Source organism: Macadamia integrifolia, unplaced genomic scaffold (genome assembly GCF_013358625.1).
Source record: "Macadamia integrifolia cultivar HAES 741 unplaced genomic scaffold, SCU_Mint_v3 scaffold69, whole genome shotgun sequence".
NCBI classification, from domain to species: domain Eukaryota; kingdom Viridiplantae; phylum Streptophyta; class Magnoliopsida; order Proteales; family Proteaceae; genus Macadamia; species Macadamia integrifolia.
The window spans coordinates 662,705-684,037 of NW_024870513.1; the positions used below are offsets into that span (position 1 = coordinate 662,705).

Consider the following 21,333-nt stretch of genomic DNA (forward strand, 5'->3'; position numbering starts at 1 on the left):
ACACTCAAACGCCCCTATAGCGTCTTACATCTAAATGAAAAAAATAATGTTTATTGTGCTTTGTGCCGCAATATTTTTATATTGCCCCTATTGAATAACTTTTATTAGGGGTAACCAGAATCGTCCCTATTGTATGACCTTTAGATGCGGATAATTATAATCGCCGTTATTATATCACCCTTAGAGGCGGGTAACTAGAACCACCCGTAATACATAATTTTTTTAGGCGAGTTAATAAAACCATCCCTAATTTATTCTTTTTAGAGGTGGGTGAGAAAAAGCCCCTAAATCCGTCGCTATTGACCCTTTTTTTTCGTAGTGATGCCTCTCATTAACAAAGAAAAACAATGAATAAAATTCCTATTAATTAAAACAAAGCCATAAGGAACAACACATTTCACATAATAAAACCTAAATCCAAACTTTCTAAAGAAAAATATTCCAAAAGTCACATTCAATCCTAGATGACATTGCAGACAAGTTGGGTCAGCTTGACAATCGATCCTTTTTGTAGCTTCCCCGATTTAATCAAATAATTCATCTACTTCGCAAGCAATGCTATTACAGATGTGAACCATCTCGAAGCAGTATCTAATATTGTCCGTTGGTGCTCTGTTGTTGTATTTTAACTTTAATGTTAGTGTGCTTTCCAAAATGCCTCGTATGTAGTCTCCTTGGTTTGGGACATCTAACCGCCTTCATTCTTACTCAAACAATTCTTCACAGTAACAGTTGTTCTCAGTTTCCTTAACGCTCTCGCCTCTTCCACCAAATTCTTGACATAGACTCATGACCCCACTTCTGTTGTTTTCATCAAACTCCTTCATTATCTCAAGCAATCTAGAAAGAGATAAGGCGTTATAGTAATGCCTATGATGTTATCCACACTACACAGATAATGCCTCTAACGCGTCCCACTTTAGAAATACAGACACCAAAGTAACTTATGCGAAGCAAAGAAGATCTAGATCTGAAACCATTCAACAAATCTCCATCTACTAGAAACCAAGGAATTAGAGCCAATATCCCGCAACTCCCACCCCTAACTTGAATCCAAATCTAACGCAAGAGAATTCCAAATTCTTACAAAAATTCCAACTTTAGAACTCAAATCACTTAATTTTTCAAGCGGGATTTAATGTACGTAACTGATATCAGATCAAACAAATTCCCATGTGAGAATATTCTATTCTCAAGACCCTCAATGTCCTTGAATGATAAGAACATAAAATTGTGAGGGGACCATGAAAAATAAAAATCTTAAATCTAAATCGTTAAACTTTTCAATAGGAATCCGATGACACAAGGTTCTGTGGATTTTAATTGCAGTTTTGTTTCCACAGTAATAAAGATTTTTTTTGTTACTGCGGTCTTAACTACTACAGCAATAAGTGACACATATAACTGCATTTTTTCTAATTGCGGTTTTATTTCCATAGTTACAAGATTTTCTGTTACTGCACTTTTTTATTGTGATTTGTTTCCGTAGTTATAAGGTTACTATTACTGTGTTTTTAACTACAATTTCATTTTCACAGTAAAAAAGATTTTTTTTACTGCGGTCTTAACTTCTGTAGCAATAAGTAGTATATTACTGCGTTTTTTCTAACTGTGGTTTTATTTCCATAGTTATAAGATTTTCTATTACTGCAATTTTTTATTGTGATTTGTTTCCGTAGTTACAAGGTTTCTGGTACTGCGCTTTTTAACTGTAGTTTCGTTTCCGTAGTAACAAAGATTTTTTTAACTGCAGTTTTAACTACTGCAGCAATAAATAGCCCATATTACTACGTTTTTTCTAACTGCGATTTTATTTCCGCAGTTAAAAGATTTAATATTACTCTGATTTTTTATTGCAATTTGTTTATGTAGTTACAAGATTTATGTTACTACAGTTTTAAATTCCTCACTAACAAGTATATCATATTATTGCGATTTATAACTGCGATTTTGTTTCCGCAGTTACAAGGTCCTCTGTTATTGTGGTTTTGAAATATCGTAGCAATATGTAGCTCCTATTACTACACACGGGAAAACCGTAGTTATAGAACATTTATAGCCGCAGATTTTGAAACCGCAGTTAAATATCCATAGCTACAAATGTATTTTGAAACCGCAGTTAAATCGTAGATTATGAAATTTGACACATGGCTAATCTAGATCATGACTTTTATATCCAACGATTATAATGGACACATCATTTGTCCACATAGGAAGATTTTTGCTTCAACATTTGGAAAAGATCATGTCCTTTTCTATCCATTGATTGTAATGGACACATCATTTGTCCACATAGCAGGATATATGCTTTATGACATTTGAAAAAATAATAAACACTTATGTCAAATAGAGCGGTTTTGGTCATTTGGTCCAGTTGTGGTTTGTTTTACATTTTAATAAGGTGAAACTAAAAGTCTAAAACCACACCATATAGAAATAAGTTGAAATTAAAATTGTTTTCATCTGATTTTGATTTTATCACTTTCTAATTTGTTTTTATTTTTCAGTTCATAACTGATTTACATGTGGTTTACAATGTTGGATTGAATTGGTTTTTACAAATTCAATTTGTAATGTATTTATTTTGGTTCACATTCAGGGACCCGAGAGAGGGAGTAGGAACTATGGAGGTGGGAGAGGTAGAAACAGTAGAAGATTTATCTCTGTGGGACTCGAAGAGTTGAAGTTAGAGACTTGCAATGTGAAAACAATGGGATTTGTAATGTTTATTGGTAAATAATAAAGACAATAATTAAACATGTTACTTTGTAACTAGTATCCCATCAAAACACAAATAATCAAATATAAAAGTAACCCATCAAAACAGTGAAACATGTTAACACGGTAACACCAGTGGTGGCGGTTAATCATTGATTTTGCGGTTCTAAATCAAACCGAATCAAAAAAATGATCCACAAACCAAAATTAGATCGTTTTTTCTACGGTGCAGTTTGATCCGATCTTAAATTTTTGGTTATGATTTCGATAAATAGTTTCAACTACATTTTGACTTCCCTATGTAAGTAGCTGTAGAAGCAATTGTAGGCTCAGAGTTGCAAGTAGTAATATTGTCCAGTTGGAAATAAACTTACGAGGACATGGAAAGGAGGAAGTGGAAAGGTTAGAGGAGAGCATAAATGGGAAATTTGAAATAGCTTGTCATGATATATGTACTTAAATTTTGTGGAAGTGGTTCGCTGTCCTGGAGCGTGCCCTATGCCAATGTTCCCTATGTCTATCTCTCCTCTCTCCAAAACAAGGATAGAAATATCTTTTCACATGAAGAGAGATATAGACACATGTGGGTGCTAGCGTACCATGCTTTTTAATAAAGTTCTTTTTCTTTAAATTTTAGGAAAATGGAGCTTGAAAGGAGTGTGTGTACTCATTGACAAAGTTCTTTTTCCCTAAATTGTAGGAAAAAGAAGTTTAAAAGCAGTGTGCATAGGGGACAAAATGAGTTTAACTTTTTGTGAGGTTGGTATGTCAAGTTAAAGAGATTAGGCATTGATCATAGGCCCTGAGATGGCTACTATACAACATCTATTCTAGCAAATCCACTTCTTTATCTAGACACTACTCCAATAGAGGGGACCGGAGGGGGGGTTCTTAGTTGCCCGTCTGATGTTCCATACTAGAACGCTATCCATTAATTTGAGTACTTTGCTCTGCGTCATATGTGGTTCTAACTTTGGACCTATTAAGTATCCTTTTCCCCAACTTGGTCTTGGAAAGCCTCTTTGTAGATTTCTTTGACCCTCACTACCCAACCTGAGAGCAGACAATTAATGTGTTCGACTTGTTGAACATATATGGTTCTATGGTTGGTCTTTGACCATTGGTTTTTTTTCACCCTTGGGGTGATATCGTAGTTCCTACGGGGTAGAGACAATGGAGTCGGCCCATGAATTTTCCTTCTTTTTGTCGCATTTTAGCTCAAAGGGTTGAACTAATCCTAGATCATCTTCTGGAATTGTAAAACTGTAAAAAATGAGTGACTATTCATCGGAGTTGTTATAATTTGAAAACTCATAAGGTCGGGTCGATGTCCGCTTCCCCTCAAATTGTAGTAACTAGTTTCCCAACGAAAAGCTCTCTGATCCAGCTCCTCTCCAATGCGCTCAATGTCCCAATACATATTCGATAGCTGGAAAGATCTGGGCACACATCCCTAAGTCCTCCCAGTCATCCGATTTGCATTGGGTGATTTAACGTGTTGGAGAGGATCCTGATGCCAAGTTTCCATAGTCTCAGAAGTTTCAACTCTTCTACCCGAAAAAGAAAAAGGAAACTTCAACTCTAGCAAGCCAGCATTTTGGACAGAGAAATGACAGCGAGCGCGAACGGAGAGAGGAGAGAGGAGAGAGGAGAGAGGAGAGAGGAGAAAATAATAATAGAAGGGGAGAAAAGGGTTTGCCAGGGCGTATGTCGAAAACTCGTTCCCCCTCTCTCTCTCTCTTCCCCGTATGTTGAAAGGATGCTCTCTTCTTGAAGGGTAGCAGCCAAATTTTTTTCTCCCTACTTGCGAAGCCGAATGGCTTGAAAGTAAATAAGAAGAGGAGAGTAAGACCTTGAGTGCTTAGGTTCTAATTATTCAAAAAAGAAACGGAAGTAAAAGAAGGAGAAGCAGCATAGAACAGAATTCTGGAAAGGAGGCGGCAATGTGGAAACTGAATTTCAGGAACAAATTGACTCAGAGATCTCTGAATGATCTCCATGAAGCAGCAGCTAGAGGTTTAAGAGAGCTTTCATCCGCATCTTCATCATCAGTACTTGTCAGAAGATTGCCAGCGCTCTTGAGCCGACCCTCCCTATCCCAATATCAATGCCAATCGGAAATTTCGATACCTTTCGGCACTTCTGTCCGACACCTCCGCAGCGGTCGACATCATCGGGACGATCTCAGTGTCAGGTCAGCTGTTCTGTTTCTCAAAACTCTGATTTCGCATCCCCAGTATGTTCTTAATCATCACTCAAACCGTAACTTCGCTTACACTATCACTGCACCCCCCCTCCCCCCGGGTGTCGAACCCATCTTAATTTCACGGAATTAAAAAGAACAGATATGAAGTAACGCCACCCACCAATTGGGGCATCCGAATCGTCCCCGAGAAGAAGGCTTACGTTATTGAACGGTTCGGGAAGTATGTGAAGACCCTTGATTCAGGAATTCACCTGCTGATACCGTTGGTTGAACGAATCGCATACGTTCATTCTCTCAAGGAAGAGGCCATTCCAATTCCGGACCAGTCTGCTATTACAAAGGATAATGTCAGCATCTTAATAGATGGTGTTCTTTATGTCAAGGTGCCTTTCTTCTTTTTTTTTTTCCCCTGTTCTTCCCGTCTGCTGCTTCCTCCATTTAATAGTCATGGCTTATTTATAAAACACCATGGTTCCTTGTTTGCAGATTGTGGACCCATTTCTTGCATCTTATGGTGTTGAGAACCCACTTTTTGCTGTTATTCAGCTCGCTCAGACAACCATGCGGAGTGAGCTGGGTAAGATTACATTGGACAAAACTTTTGAGGAGAGGGATACCCTGAATGAGAACATCGTGGTGAGTTCCATTTCTATGCGCCAAGTTTCATTTTTCTCCATCCGTCATTCTGTTTAATGATACAGTTTGACATGCGTTGTCTGTCTTTAGTCCATACGATGTGTTGTAAATCGTACACAATGATAATGTGAGAGATTAAACTTATCTTTGACTAAATGGCTACGAATTGAAATTACTGCAGTGTCGAGATGCTTTACGAATGATCATGAACACTTGTACTGCGACAAAGAAATTTGTAGTCATTAAGAGATATGATGGGCTGAGTCAAGTAACTGGTTACTCTTCTTAAGACTGTAGATGCCCCCTATGGTACGATCCAGGTAATGCGAATCAACATCAAAGATGAAACAGCCTCGTAGGCCTTTTGGTAGTTGTTGTACTCACTTATGGACCACGTCGGACACATTTGGGTTGTGCTCAATCAACTAGTACAAGAGACTCGTAGTACTTTTATAACAGTGAAAACCAAGAGGCAATATAGTGATAGAGGATGAGAGAATATGTGTGTGTGTGTGAGAGAGAGAGAGAGAGAGAGCACTTAGATTACCTTTTTCCAGTACATTTTGGATGGCGTAAAACACAAAATTGCCGACATGGGAGAAGGGATAAGGAAGAGAGAGGGCGGGAACCTAAGAGAGAAGAAACAGGTGACAAGGGGGGGTGGTAAAAGAAAGGAAAGAGGGAAGAGAAAGGGCGGTTGTTTCACGCCAACTTGGATTCACTCTTGAGGTTTGCAGGGAATCAATCATGCTGCAGAGAATGGGAGAAGATTTCACAAGTTCCAACATATTTTCATTGTCCTTCTATCCTAGGATACATAGTGTTAGAGCAAACACCAAGAAAAATATGAAAATAAACAGACAATGATCCGCACAACACAAAGATTTAACGATGTTCACACACCGATGTGGTGTGCTACGTCCTCGGGCGAAGAAGAAGATGTTTCACTGCACAGAAGAGAGATTACACCCAAGTAGTGGTGAGAAAACTCGCCCTGAAACCCTGGCTCGAAAACCCCCAAATTACAATGACTTGCTCAACAAGATGATAGTACATTATATTCTCTAAGTCGCGGGCGACTCATCAGGTCGCGATCAATCAGATCGAACCCCCCACACCCCCATACGAGATCAATGCTAGGCCCAATTCCTCTGCTTCCATCACAGATCTTAGAAAAACTTCCCATTCGGGTCGCCATCAAAATATGTCAGAGTGGGTCAATTTTCAAAACGGGTCAAGAATTCGAGACAAACTTAACACAGTCTATTATAAACCACCCCCCCAAAAAAAAAAGGAAAAAAAAGAAAAGAAAAATCAAGAGTAATAATTCTCTAATAACTACTCCTTTGGCAACAACTCCCTAATAACCACTTCTCCAACATTAACTTCATGGGAATTACTTCATTAGAATTACAACATTATTACATAATTGTTGATACCAAATGAAATAAAATACAACTATATAAAACAAACTACAGATAAGTAAAACAAAAAAATTGGCATCCATAGAAGTTAATAAGAAACATCTACCCAACATTCTCAATTATGATGTTTCACACACTTGCCTTTGGCTGGACCATTGGAACTCGTTGGGATCCTCATCCATTTGGTTGGTGATAGATCTAAGTATAGCTCTAGCTTTGATAGGCTCACTGTGGTCTTGGATATTCTTCTCACTATCTATTGGTCCCCTTTGCCATCTTCATCTCCCCTCTTGTGAGCTGTTTGGAATGCTCTGTCTGCCATCACTCGAAGGCCTAGTGGTATTTGTGATCTTGTTATCTAGCTTGCTTCCTCCTTAGCTAGTTTTCTTCCAGTTCTACCTTGGAACTCATTCGTGCTTAGGGCCCCACCACTCCTTGGTGCAAAATTGTGTGATTCAAGGGCCACATTCCACGCCATAACTTTCACTATTTGGCAGAGGTTTTCTGCTCTCTTCCGACTTAGGCTTTCGTCACTCAGAGACGGATCCGAGTTTCTCCTTTATGCTGCCTCTATTGGAACTCCTCTGAAGATTCCCACCATTTATTTTTTGATCTTCCCTTCTCTATTTAGAAAGGGCTTCTTGCCAGTTGGCCCCAACGTAGGAGGATCTTGCCTTTTGCTAGTGATTCAGGCATATTTGTCAAGGCGTCGCCTAAGCTCTAAGAGTCTCAGACGTTTTAGTCGCCTTGTTGGTGTTGCCTTGTGTTTGGACACTCTCCAATGCCTTAGGTTGCTTAGACGCCTTGAAAACTATGATACAGTGGGAAAGCTTGTTTTTGGTGTTGACATCTACCATATCTGGATAGAGCGTAACATTAGAAGATGGACTTTCATAACCAAATCTTTTCAGTGAATTTGGGATACTATCTTGTTTGACATTAGAGTCAAGTTATCTGGTTTCTCTCCTGGGACGTTTACTCCCTAAGGAATAGGCTTACTGTTGATTCTTAGGGCCTTCTCGTTAGTACCAGCCTCATTCCCCTCCTATCTAAGGGCCAAGCTTTGCATTGTTTGATTATTCTTCTCCTTATCTCTCTAGGGGGCTGCTTGTATTCTTTCTTTCTTTTGTAATACATTTCTTTTCCTTTTGGGTGAATAAATAATTCATTACCAAAAGGGGAAAGGAGATATAAGGGCCCTTGGAAAGTGGAATAAGAGAGAGAAAGAAGAAAAAACTACATACAAACGAAGCTCATGCCTTGGGGAGAGGAGGAAGAGGGATGCAGGGGGAAATACCCCATGATACAACGATATGCTTGTTCTTTGGAGAATCAACACAACTGGAGGAAACCATAGCAAGTTTGCTTTGATATCAAAGGAGATGGAGTCCCAGATTTGGTAAAAGGATCTAGAGTTGGAGGACCTTTTTTGAGATTGCGTTCCATCCTGATGTGGTTGATAGTGGCACCAAATGCTAGCTTTCCTACAGCGTTGCAGGGAGGTTTACTGGTAAAGCACATATCCACCCAGATCCATTCCCTCACGAATGAAAGAATCCTTTGATTTTGAGGCCAACATTTTTCCAGGAGCTCTTTCCAAATGGAAGTGGAAAAAGGGCAAGAAAAAAGAGATGATCCTCATCTTCCAAAAAATTCCAAAAAAGGCTACAAGAGGGAGAGATTGCCATCTGATAGTGAATGAAAAAAGACTGTGAAGAGGGATATGGCCTTTGAACCACACTAACTTGCACCAAGGAGATATGGGTCCTTGAGATTTGATGAGTCTTCAGCTGTATTGGAGTTAAAGAGGCCCAAAGAAGAAGCAAACCAAACAACATTATCTCCTTTACCACGAGGCCTTCTAATAATGGAAGATGAGGCATTCTAGACGACATCTAATATGGGAGAGGAAGATGGCGGGGGGGGGGTAGAAACGCAACCCTAAAACGATGCAGAAGATAATGGAAAAACAAGGACAAACAATGCATACGGATTTTACAAGGTTCGGCAAGGTTGCCTACGTCCTCGGTGAGATGAGATTCTACTTCACTATCAATGGAGAATAGGGTTACAACGCTCGTCCTCACACCTCTCAGTATTGCTTGCATTACAGAGAAAGAAACACTTGCTACAAATATATAACAAAAAACCCTAATTCGGAAAGTACACAATTGCCCTCAAATAAAAAATTCGAGCGGGGGGCTGCGCCCCCTACACCCCTTGCAACCTCCACGGCCCGCTAACCGGCTAGCAGGACCGCTGTCCTGCCTGTCGAGGTGCTGCACCAGTATTCTCTGGGTTAAACTGTGATGGAATACAAGACATCGTACACCAACAGGGGGAGCCATTAAGGCTAATTATATATGCAACCATGGACTGCTTGGAAAGTCTCGAACTATAAATGGCTTGAACACCCATTGTGTGGAAGAGAACCCTCATAGGATGCCAATGATCAAGCCAAAGGGAGGTGGAGGCCCCATCATCAATATGGTAGGTAATGGCCTCAAGAGCGATAGGCCTAAACTTCAGAATTTTGCGCTAGACCCAGGAAGCATCGAATTGGAAGTAGCCGTCCAATTAGACATATGGCGAAGAGAACTAGAGAAGACCCAGTAAACCCAGATACTTTTCTTTTTAGTTATAAGGTTCCAATGAGCTTGAGAATTTCAACTAAATTAACCTCTTTAATTCTTCGCAAGATTTTAGGAAGATAGACGTCAACCTAGATAGGAGGGTGAAGGAATCTAGAGGAATCAAAATCTTTCCAAAGGAATGAGGACATAAAGAACTCTTAACTCCTTGATGGTAGGTTGAGGTAAACCAAAAATACCATATCAGTATATATAAATTGATTGGAGGACTGATCTGGTCAACTCCAAGCGACCTGCATAAAAGAGAAGCTTGCCTTTTTAGAGCTGAAGTTTCTTACAGATAAGGTCCAACATAGGAGTGCAATGATGCATTATTAACCTAGCTGGAATCAAAGGAAAAATTATATACTTGACCGGAAGATGTCTGATGGAGAACCTTGTCTTCTCAATCAAACATGTCTTGTCAACATTAGGGACCCTTGTCAAGAACAAGATAGATTTGGACAAGTTTATACAAAGGCTCGACAACCCCTTAAAATCTTGCAAATAAGACGTAAAACTAATGCAGGACCGGTGGGTCCTGAAGACCCAACTCAGATGGTTGTAGGTCCACTTAAGCACTTAAGCACTTAAGCAACTCAAATCTAAGATTTAGTGGCAAAACAGTAAATAGATTGATGTTTACAATTGAGTGGCAATCCTGGAAATAGATTGAAGTCCATAAGGGTGGTAAACTTGTAATTTGTTAGAACTTCAAGACATAAGCACTGTTTATAAGTGCATGTAGAAAGTGTAAATTAGGAATTAAATGTAAAAATAGGACAATGAATCTTGCAAATAAGACGTAATACTAATGCGGGACCAGTGGGTCTTGAAGACCCAGCTCAGATGGTCGTGGGCCCGCTTAAGCACTTAAGCAACTCAAATATAAGATTAAATGGCAAAACAATAAATAGATTGATGTTTACAATTGAGTGGCAATCTTGTAAATAGATTTAAATTCATAAGGGTGTTGTAATTTCTTAGAACTTCAAGATAGATTTGGACAGGTTTATACAAAGGCTCGACAACCCCTCAAAATCTTGCAAATAAGACGTAAAACTAATGCGGGACCCAGACCCAACTTAGATGGCTGTGGGCCCACTTAAGCACTTAAGCACTTAAGCAACTCAAATCTAAGATTTAGTGGCAAAACAGTAATAGACTGATGTTTACAATTGAGTGGCAATCCATCCCATAAATAGATTGAAGTTCATAAGGGTGGCAGACTTGTAATTAGTTAGAACTTCAAGACATAAGCATTGGTTTACAAGTGCTTGTAGAAAGGGTAAATTAGGAATTAAATGTAAAAATAGGACAATGAATCTTGAAAATAAGACGTAATACTAATGCAGGACTGCTGAGTCCTGAAGACCCAACTCGGATGGCCGTGGGCCCGCTTAAGCACTGGTTTACAAGTGCTTGTAGAAAGGGTAAATTAGGAATTAAATGTACAAATAGGACAATGAAGAATATGGGAGAAAGGGAAGGGGTATTGAAGGAAACTAAGAAATAAGAAAGAACGGATTAGGAGAATCGTGAGAAGAAGGGGTTGTCTTCTACCTCCGGCCCAAGTAAGAGGCAGAAGACTCAAGAGAGGGATTTAGTGGAGAACTCATCCTATTGGTTACGCTATGGACTGAAGTTTCAAGGGAGGAATCTTCTCGATCAGCCTTCTTAACCACAGTGAATGGCTGCTCCAACCATCGTGCGAAGAAGAGTTTCTCAAACATATAAGCTGGGCATGGCTGTAAGGTATAAAACCAGAACCATGTCTGAACCCTGATCTCACGGCATGGGGTTATTTGGGGATGAGATTCTAGGGTTCAAGTCACCTCAGGAAGGGGTTTGTTCGACTCAAGATTCAAATTGAAAGGGTTTGCATATGGGATCTGCCTCGGTTTTCTTATGTTGCAAATTCTGCCTAAACAGAGTACTGGAAATAGTAACAGCACATAGCATAAAGGAAGGAGGAGGAAGACGAAGAAGGGAGAGGAATGGATCGCAAAGGGGGGGGGGTGAGGTTTCTCGCAGGGAAGGGAAGAATTAGAGAGATAAGGAGAAGCAGCCGATTGCAAGAGAGGGAGAGGGGTTTCAACCAAAATAACCAGCAAGGATGAGAAGGGGTCACGCAGGGGGAGAGGAGAAGAGATGAGAGGAGGGAGTGGGAGGATGGTTACTACCAAACCATTCAATTTAATTCTTCTTCCATTCCTTCCCCATAACTTGGGTTACATGCTAATTTATATTATACCATAGTTGTCACATCGCTAAGGCTAACCAAGGTGTTGGAGGGTTGTCTAAGCGCTTAGGCGACCAAGTGTTATTTTTTATTTTTCCTCTTTTCTAACATTATTTAGTAAGCTACATATACCTTGTATCATAAAAAATCAACATTAAGCCACATCAAGTCATTAAAAATCAACATTTAGCCTCATTAAATCACAAAAAATCAATATTAAGTTATAAGAAAATCAACATTTAGAGAAATGCTTTTGTTCTATAATAAGCTTGACTGGTCAAATTATTTTATTCTTACATAAGGCTTTTTGTATTAGGTATAACCGTATAACATAAAACCAACTTTCCAACAAGTCTAAAATTCCTTAAATATGAGTTGTAATGACAAAGTTATGCTCCGGTCAAACTTATTTTAAAGTGCGCAAATGCTGCTAAAATTACTTGAATGAAAATAATTTTATAAATATCAAAACAAAAGGATTATTTTACCGGACTTCTAGTTTTTAGCAATGTTTTAACATGATAGGATTTATAAAATTTTCATAATTGAGAAAAACCCCAGCATTTAAAAGTTGAAAATCACCCCTATAACCAAAATCTAATTTTTGTTCTTGGATTGGGGGTTGACTTTTTATCCTTTTGAAATTTGATTTTTAAACTATTTTGTTGGATTCAAATATGGGCTATTTGCTTATTTATGAATAATATTTTAAGTAAATGAATACAAAAAACAGTTAGTTAGATGATATTTGGCATAATTAAGTGCTAAAACACAAGGCGACATTCAGTGCAATAAGGCGACTGTTGCGTAGGCCCTTGGAAAACCGTCTTGACAACTATGTATTAAACCAAAATAAAAACTTAATGAAAACGAAACTGAAATAGAAACTTCTAATTGCTTCCTAAATTAAAGTCTAATAAAATAGAAACACAATAAAACTAAAGTTGAAAATTTCTACTTGCCTAATAGCTACCCCCAAAATAACCCATAAAATAAATATTCGAAACATCCTACTGATCAACTACCAAACTTGGATCTGGTTCTTGGTCCGGGCTCTCAAACGGGTTTGGGTCTATCCATCGAAGTGCTTCTGCATCAAATACTCTCAAAAGGGCGTACCCGATGCACGAGGCTCCCACCACTATGGTCATAATGTACGCAGCCTTATTCTGTTTTCGGATAGGCTGTTTCCTAACTTGAACCCGTGGTCACTTGGTCACAATGGAACAACATTACCATTGCACCAAGGTCTGCCCTCTCTCAAAAGAAACCTTCAAGGAGATTTATATCTTATTCACACCAACAAAACAATGGGGACATCTAGCCACAGTGAAGTGATTTATAGTTGTGTATGTCTGCGTCTCCTCTAATATGACCTAAATCCCTGAGTGATGTCTTCATCATCACCTTTTACGTCCACTGAGGTCAGCCCATAATGTATACCATAGTTAACATACCCCCCATTTCATGAGCATTTGAATGATGAAAAATTCTAAAATTCATCATCTTTTCATTGTGGTGGATACTACCTTACCATCTAAATATAATGAGCGAAACATAGTATACTAAATAAGTCATCTGGTGATTTCGTTATACTCTTTGAACCTAATTCTAAAGATCTTCAATCACATAGGTTGGGTGTTCGTCGTATGACTATGTCATAGGCCTTGAGCTCATTCCTTTAGATGTCTCGTTTGTAACCTTAGTTGTTTTGATTTTTGAGGCTTTATGGAGATGTCTGCCAGATTTTTCTCTGACCTTGCAAAGCCAATGGTTATTGTTCCTTCACATATAAATTGCCTCACATGGTTATGTCAGAGGTTTATATGCCTTCTATTCCTTGGCAATTATAACTTGACTATCACGATGTAGTGATATTGTTGTATGCACAAGCTTAAACCATAATGAAATCTTTGCCATCAAATTCTTTAACCATTTGGTTTCAGCACCAGCTTTATCTAAAGCTATAAATTAGACTGTGTTTGGTAGCCATTCAGTTTCAGAAACGACGTTTCGTGTCAAAAACAGAATTTTTAGTTTCTGTGCTAAAATGCCGTTTTAAAACAAAAAAATTGTTTTAACCTTAGTTGTTTTGATTTTTGAGGTTTTATGGAGATGTCTGCCAGATTTTTCTCTGACCTTGCAAAGCCAATGGTTATTGTTCCTTCACATATAAATTGCCTCACATGGTTATGCCAGAGGTTTATATGCCTTCTATTATATACCTTGTCTTTTGCCTTGGCAATTATAACTTGACTATCACGATGTAGTGATATTGTTGTATGCACAAGCTTAAACCATAATGAAATCTTCGCCATCAAATTCCTTAACCATTTGGTTTCAGTACCAGCTTTATCTAAAGCTATAAATTAGACTGTGTTTGGTAGCCATTCAGTTTCAGAAACGACGTTTTGTGTCAAAAACAGAATTTTTAGTTTCTATGCTAAAATGCCGTTTTAAAACAAAAAAATTGTGTTTGGTGAACCTGTTTCAGGAATGATTACCTTAGTTTTCACTTTCTTTTTTTGGTATTTGGAACGAAACGGAAATGATGGAACAAGGTTTTGTCGTTCCGTCATTTTGCGTTTCTAGCTTTTTTTTTTTCCTTTTCGTTCTAAAAAACGGAAAAACACCAAGTTGACACTAAACACTTTATTCCCTTTTTTTGTTCCCATAGAACGGAAAAACGGTAGAAACATTTTTCTGGATGACTACCAAACGTAGCCTTATTCTTCCGTTGTGGAACTTGTACCATAATTTTTTCTTTTAACTAATTTCTAAGAAATCATTCCACCACCTAATGTAAAAACATACCCACTAGTTGCTAATGGTTTCTTTTTGTCGGAAATATGGTTAGCACCACAATATCTTTCAATTCATAGTAGGGTTCGCACTATAATGCAAACCATAGTTCATAGTACCCTTTAAATATCTAAACAGTCTAATTAAAACATGCCAATGCTCCGTGCTTAGATTATGAGTGTGTTGGCATAGTTTTCCAACTGCTACTACAGTGCCCAGCTTAGTGCAGTTCATCAAATATGAAACTAAACCAATAATTTGTAAATACTTCTTTTGGGATTGGTCACCTATATGTCTTTGCAAGTAGCCTCCAACAACTAAAGGGGTCTTTTTCGATGGGTAGTTAAAGTAATTATATTTTTTAAACATGTTCTTTACATAGTGAGCCTTAGATAATATGATCACATTTTGGTTTTTGATGAACTAGATTCCTAGAATCAAATCCGCTTCAACCATATCCTTTGTATCAAAATTTAACATGAGGAATTTCATAGTCAATTTCACTATCTCAAGGCTAGCACCCATTTTTTTTTTTTTTTTGGGTCAATAAGAAATGCATTAAAGAGGGAGGGGGGGATATATAGCCCCCAGGGGGAAAACATGAGAAAGATAAACTATACAAAGCCTACAAAGGCATCACAAAGCAAAGATGCGGCAACAGCAAAAAACAGTAGCAAAAACAATACAACAACAACAACAACAAAAGGAAAGCAGCACCCTTTAGGTAAGGGGATCGGGAGAGAATGATGGAGCTAGGCAAATCCTAGGATACAACAATGAGCCTGTTACTTGGGGTGTCTCTCACCGACCTGGAGGGGATCACAAGGAGCTTGGAGCTGACATTAATGTAGATGGCTTTCCAAATCATATCAAAATATTGCAAGTTGGAGGTCCCATCTTCGAAGATTATGCTTCATCCAGATGTGGTTAATAGTAGCACAGAAGACGAGCTTGCTAATAATGTCACAGGTAGTGGAGCCAGAGAAGGTCATATCGAACAAGGCCATTCTCTTTGAAGTGGGAGAATGCGTCTTCTGGAGGGCGAAAAACTACTGACAACTTTTCTTTAGATGGAAGAAGAGAAAGGACAACTAGACAAAGGTGATCAAAGTCTTTTGTTCCATTCCAGCAAAGGCAACAAGCAGGCTGATAAGGAAGGACTGAGTGGGGAGGCAATTGGAGAGGGCTCTCCAGGCAGTGAAACTGTGGCAAAGGATATGACCTTTGAACTAGATAGAATTGGACCAAGGGGAGAGGGGTTTGAGAATACAGATAAGGTTCCAAGCAGAGGAGAAGTTACCGAAGGGGGAGGGGGACCAAATGATTTTGTCTCTAACCACGATGATTGGGAGGAGAGGGGGTAATGTAGAACTAGAATCGGCAAAACCAACCTAGTCCCAAAACAGCAGGATGCTCTCGAAGAACAAACACAAGTCAAATTAGGATAATAGCACAACAGATCAGATTACAAGAGAAATCAGATCCGAAACAGTTGAAGCTATTGAGCCAAATACTAGGGTTTCTCTGATCAGATTAGGATCGATAACAAGGGCTTACAAGACTTCAAATAGGTCCAAATCAACTTAATACCATGAACCAAAGTCCACGAGAACAGTAGGAACTGAACCAGATCTGTCAATTTCAGTTCTGCTTTGTCACAGGTCACTAAAAGACAAGAAAAGGGAGAATTTTTAAATCTCTCAAACCACTGGTCAGAAAGAGCTCCCCTTTGGGTCGAGTTCTTCCCCAGGTAGGACCTATCTTTGATCCAAATTTCAGCCCAAACTGATGGCTGAAAGTGTTTCTGGCAGCAAGGGATCAAATAGGAAATATGAAGATTTTCTGGACAGAATTGAGAGAAAAGTGATTTAATTAAATACCTATAACAGTAGATCAGATATGGAACACCTTGAGTATGGAAGAAAAGAGGGAGATAACTAGAAGAGGACAGTCAATTGGATCAAACACCAATTCCATCAGCCTTGATCAAACACAAGACAAATCTCCACGTAGAAGACAATAGCAACAACCATTAATTTTTTTATCAAAATCATCTAGGCCTTTAGGAGCCTCGTCTTCTTTATTTATAATGTTAATGGGGGAGGGAATTACAAAATAGAAGGTTCCTCAAAAAGGAAACCAAATATTCTCCTAATACAATAGCTACTAAAAACTGAAATTAGAAATTAACTGAAATTAGAAACTAGTTGAAAAAGGAAACTAACTACTAAGGACTTGACTCAATTAATAACTTGACTCATAAGGAAACAAATATAACTCAAATCAAGCCCAACTAGAAAGGAAACTAATGAAAATGGAAACTAACTAGTAATCCCGTACTCAATCTTAGAGCCCCCTTTTTAGACCCATAAAAGTGGTCTATTACACTCAAAACACATGGGATCAAAAACCTAACATGTATGGAACCCAACCCTAGGCTTATTCCTAATAAAATAAGCCTATTTTGGTAATTAATCTGCATCAAGGACTAGATATCAGAATGGGGAGGGATGGAAGAGAAAGGGGAGTTAGGGGACTAGGATCCATTGGAAATAATAGAGGCAACAAAGGAATCTTTAGGCAAACCGGAAGACTATACAATTTTAGGGCCAAACAACGAGAAGAGGACATTGGTGGGGTGCCAATTATCAAGCCAGTGCGAGGTGGAACATCCATCGGAGATAGATGAATGAATGGCGGCGAGGGCAAGGGGATGAGTTTCAAGGATTTTACGCTAAACCTAGGAGTTAGAAGGAGAGGAAATTGTCCAAAGGGAGTTTTTTTTGAGAAGGTGGGAGTATACCCGGGCCAAGATACCCCAAATGGAATTTTGTTTGGAGACAAGCTTCCAGATGAGTTTGAGGATCCCAACGGTGTTCACCTCATGGATTTTCCTCAACCCAAGACCTCTGCCTTTTTCGGGGAGACAGACTAAGGCCCAACAGATGGGTTGTAATAATCTGAAGGATTTCGCATCTTTCCAAAGGAAAAAATGCATGAGGGATTCGATAGTCTTGATGATAGACTTGGGAAGACGGAAGACACTGGAACAATAGATGTAGCCAGATTGGAGAACATATCTAATGAGTTCTAAGCGGTCATCATAGGAGAGGAGCTTCCCTTTCCAGAGGTGGAGGCGCTTACGGATAAAGTCAAGGATGGGAGTGCAATGGTGCGAGGAGAGCCTGGAAGAGATAAGGGGAAGCCCAAGATACTTAACTGGGAGAGAGCCAAGGGAGAGTGCACTAAGTTAAGGAGGGAGGCTTTGGAGGAATCAGGGATGCCCGCAAGGACAAGGTGGAATTTTAGAAGGTTGATGCGAAGGCCAAAGAGTGTTTAAAAGGAGCAAGACACAATGGAGAAAATGGAGAGATAGTCAACTTTGGAGAAGATCATGAGATCATCAGCAAAGGCAAGGTGGGTGAGATTGAGGGCTTTGCATTTAGGAAGGGGAGAAATAAGATGAAGATCGGTGGAAGACTGAATGGATCTAGAGAGAACCTCTAGAGCGACGGAGAAGAGGAAGGGGGAGAGGGGACATCCTTGCCTAATGCCTACCGAAGAGGGAAAGTAGCTAGCAAGACTACCGTTGACAAGCACGGAGAAGTAGAGGGAGGATATGCAGGAAAAGATCCAATTGATGAAGACTTGGGGAAAGGACATCTCGTAGAGAACCATGGAGATGAAGCTCCAATTTATGGAGTCAAAGGCTTTATAGATGTCAATTTTAAGGAGGGCAATAGTGGAATGGGATTTTCAATCAAACCCTCTAACAATCTCATGACAAAGAAAGATGTTGTCATTGACACTCCTGCCATTGAAGAAGGCTGACTGATTAGCATTAACAAAGGAGTCAGTAACATGCTGAATCCTATTGGCTAGGATTTTGGCATTGAATTTACGAAGGAGATTGTTGAGAGAGATGGGTTTGAAGTCTTGCATGGAGGAGGGGCCCTCTTTCTTGGAGATGAGGCAGAGAAAGGTGTGATTAATCGTTGGATTTGAGAGGGATCAAAGAACAAGCTTCTGACGGCTTTGATAAGATCCATTTTAGTTATATCCCAATTGGAGGTGAAGAAGCCCATATTGAAGCCAACCGGGCCCGGGGCTTTATTGGCCTTGAGGGAAAGGGTAGCCGCTGAAATCTCATCGTCAAAAGGAATAGCACTCAAGGAGGGGAGAAGGTGGGAAGGGATGAATTTGTTGATGAGGCCAAAGGGAATGGAGGGGGATGGGGAAAGAGGGAGGATTGAAGAGATCACAAAAATAGCCGGAGGCGGCTTCTTTAATCTCAGCTGGAGAATGGCGGATGGAACCGTCCGTGGCAGTAAGCAACGAGATAGAACTAATGTTGGTCCTTGCTTGAGAGATCTGTGGAAGTAGGGGCAGAATTAGTATCACCAAGTTTAAGCCATTTAATGTGAGATTTCTGTTTGAGAAAACTTTCTTCTTAGGGTAGAAGGGAAGACAACTCCAAGGAGGTTGCCTTTTCCTGCTCAGTGAGGAGAGGGTTGAGCAAATCAAGCTGTGAGTGTGATTAGATGGCAGACAGATTCTCTCTGGAGGTTGAAACATGGGAAGAGATGTTGCCAAATTTAGAGAGTTTTAGTCTTTAAGGATTGGTTTGACATTCTTAAATTTTCTGGAGAAAGTAACAAGAGGAGAGAAGGTTTGCACAGGCATATCCCGCGCAGATCTGACTAAAGGAAGGAAGCCATTATGGAGAGTCCACATGTTAAAAATTTTAAAAGCTTTGGGGCCAAAGAAGATATAAGGGTGAACAAGGAGGGAAATGGGGCTATGGTCAGAAATGCCGGGAAGCTCAAAAGAAGCATGAGAGGAGGGGAAGGAAACAAGCCAGTCCTCGTTGACCAAAACTATCAAGTTTACAACCAATTTTGTGCTCACCGCTTCTTCTGTTGTGCCAAGTCAACTTGGTACCAAACCATTTGAGATCATTCGTACCGATTTCTTCGATGCAATCATTGAAAGCTTGACTGAAAGCATGTTGATGGGGGAGCCACCAACTTTCTCGAGTAGAGCGAATCACATTAAAGTCACCTCAAATTCCCAAGTAAGGAGGCCGACCTGGGGGGCAAGCAAGTGGAGATCATCCTGGAGGGGGATTCTGTCACTAGCATGGTTGAGCCCATAGATGATGGTGAAGAAGAGGTTAAAGGTGTAGTTGATCCCAGAGACCATGTGTGAGTGCACTGGGAAGAAGAAAAAGAAGAGGATAACTGAAGCTTGGAGGGGTTCCATAGGATCTATATGCATCCAGGGACAGTGGAGATAGTTAGTGAAGGGACCAAGATGGGGCTATGGAGTTTGCAATACGGATGGCATTGGACTTAGGGATGTGGGTTTCTAGGAGATAACAAAGGTCAAGGTGGAGGGATTTGATGCGGTTACGGACTTCAGCCTGTTTAGCAAAGAGTTAAGGCCGCGGACATTTCAAATGTTCTAGCAAATTCATTGGGAAAATTGAGGTAGGGGCGACAAAAGGCTCCGAGAGACTGGCCGAAACTGATTCTTTAGGGGTGTTCTTGCTCTTCTTACGGATGCAACACTTGTATTCCTTGAGAGTAGGAGACCTGGGATCCTCATAGGGAGGAGGAAACCAACAAAGGGAGCCGAGACGGGAAAGAAGGGGAGGGAGATGTCTTGCAGAGATGAGAGCTAGCACCAAGGGGAAGGGGGAGTCTTAGAAAGACGGGGGGATGGGGAGGTGGGAAGGGGGGGGGATGGGATGGGGGGAGGGGGAGTCAACATGGAAAGTGGGGGACTATGGGTAGTTGTAATAATTGGAGGTATCCTATAAACGTTGGAACAGGATGATGAAATGTTGTCTGTCTGCCTCATATGTCCAAAACTTGTAAAGGCCCTGGTAGACAAGAACATTGTGGGGTGTGGAGGATCCAAGACCGTGTACAGGATCCAGTTGAGAATGGAGAAACCGTTGCTGTGAAGAAATCTGGAGTCAAAAGACAAAAGGACCCATCAACAGAGGATCAATTTTTCCTAATAGCGGGCTAAGGACAGAGGTGGAGACACTGTTGTGCATCAGGCACAAGAACATCATCAAGTTGTACTGCTACTTTTCCAGCTCAGATTTGAATCCTCTGGTTTATGAATACATGCCAAATGGAAACTTTGTATGCACTTCACAGATGGTGAAGTCTACTGGATTGGCCATCATGACATAAGATCGCACAGGGTCTAGCTTATATTCACCATGATCTGATGCCGTCGATTGCAGAGATATCAAATCAACCAATTTCCACCAGTTGCATGAAATAGGAGCAGTACTCGGGCTTCCATTCTCAGGTAGGTGGGGCACGAGTTGTGGAGAGAGGGTGGTGCAGTTATAGGGCTATTTTTTTTTCTTTTTTACCTAAAGGTGGGGCATGTAGAGTAGAAGTTGTGTCTATAGTGACATACAGGTGAGGAGCATGATGTGAGTGATGAGAGTTAGTTAACAACAAGGGATAAGAGAGCCAGAAGTGAGCCAAGCTGGAGTTTGTAGGCTAAGTGAACATGGAGCTACGACTGATTGAAATGTGAAGATAGGTGCATAGTTCAATGATCTACGACCGAAAGAGGGAACTCGGAGTTGCAGAGGGGGTGGCTCACAGTTGAGGGGATGGCGGTTTGAGAGGTGGTGGGGGGGGGACA

General features: G+C 40.1%; 1 protein-coding gene across 1 annotated transcript in view; it reads left to right on the forward strand.

Moving 5' to 3' along the window:
- The first annotated feature begins 4,319 nt into the window (after nucleotides 1-4,319).
- Nucleotides 4,320-21,333, forward strand: part of LOC122069694 (stomatin-like protein 2, mitochondrial) — a 26,464-nt gene continuing 9,450 nt past the window's right edge. The window contains exons 1-3 of the mRNA XM_042633765.1: nucleotides 4,320-4,912; nucleotides 5,064-5,307; nucleotides 5,411-5,560. Coding sequence (XP_042489699.1) covers nucleotides 4,662-4,912; nucleotides 5,064-5,307; nucleotides 5,411-5,560 — 645 coding nt within the window. The 5' untranslated portion in view covers nucleotides 4,320-4,661. The remainder of the gene's footprint in view (nucleotides 4,913-5,063; nucleotides 5,308-5,410; nucleotides 5,561-21,333) is intronic.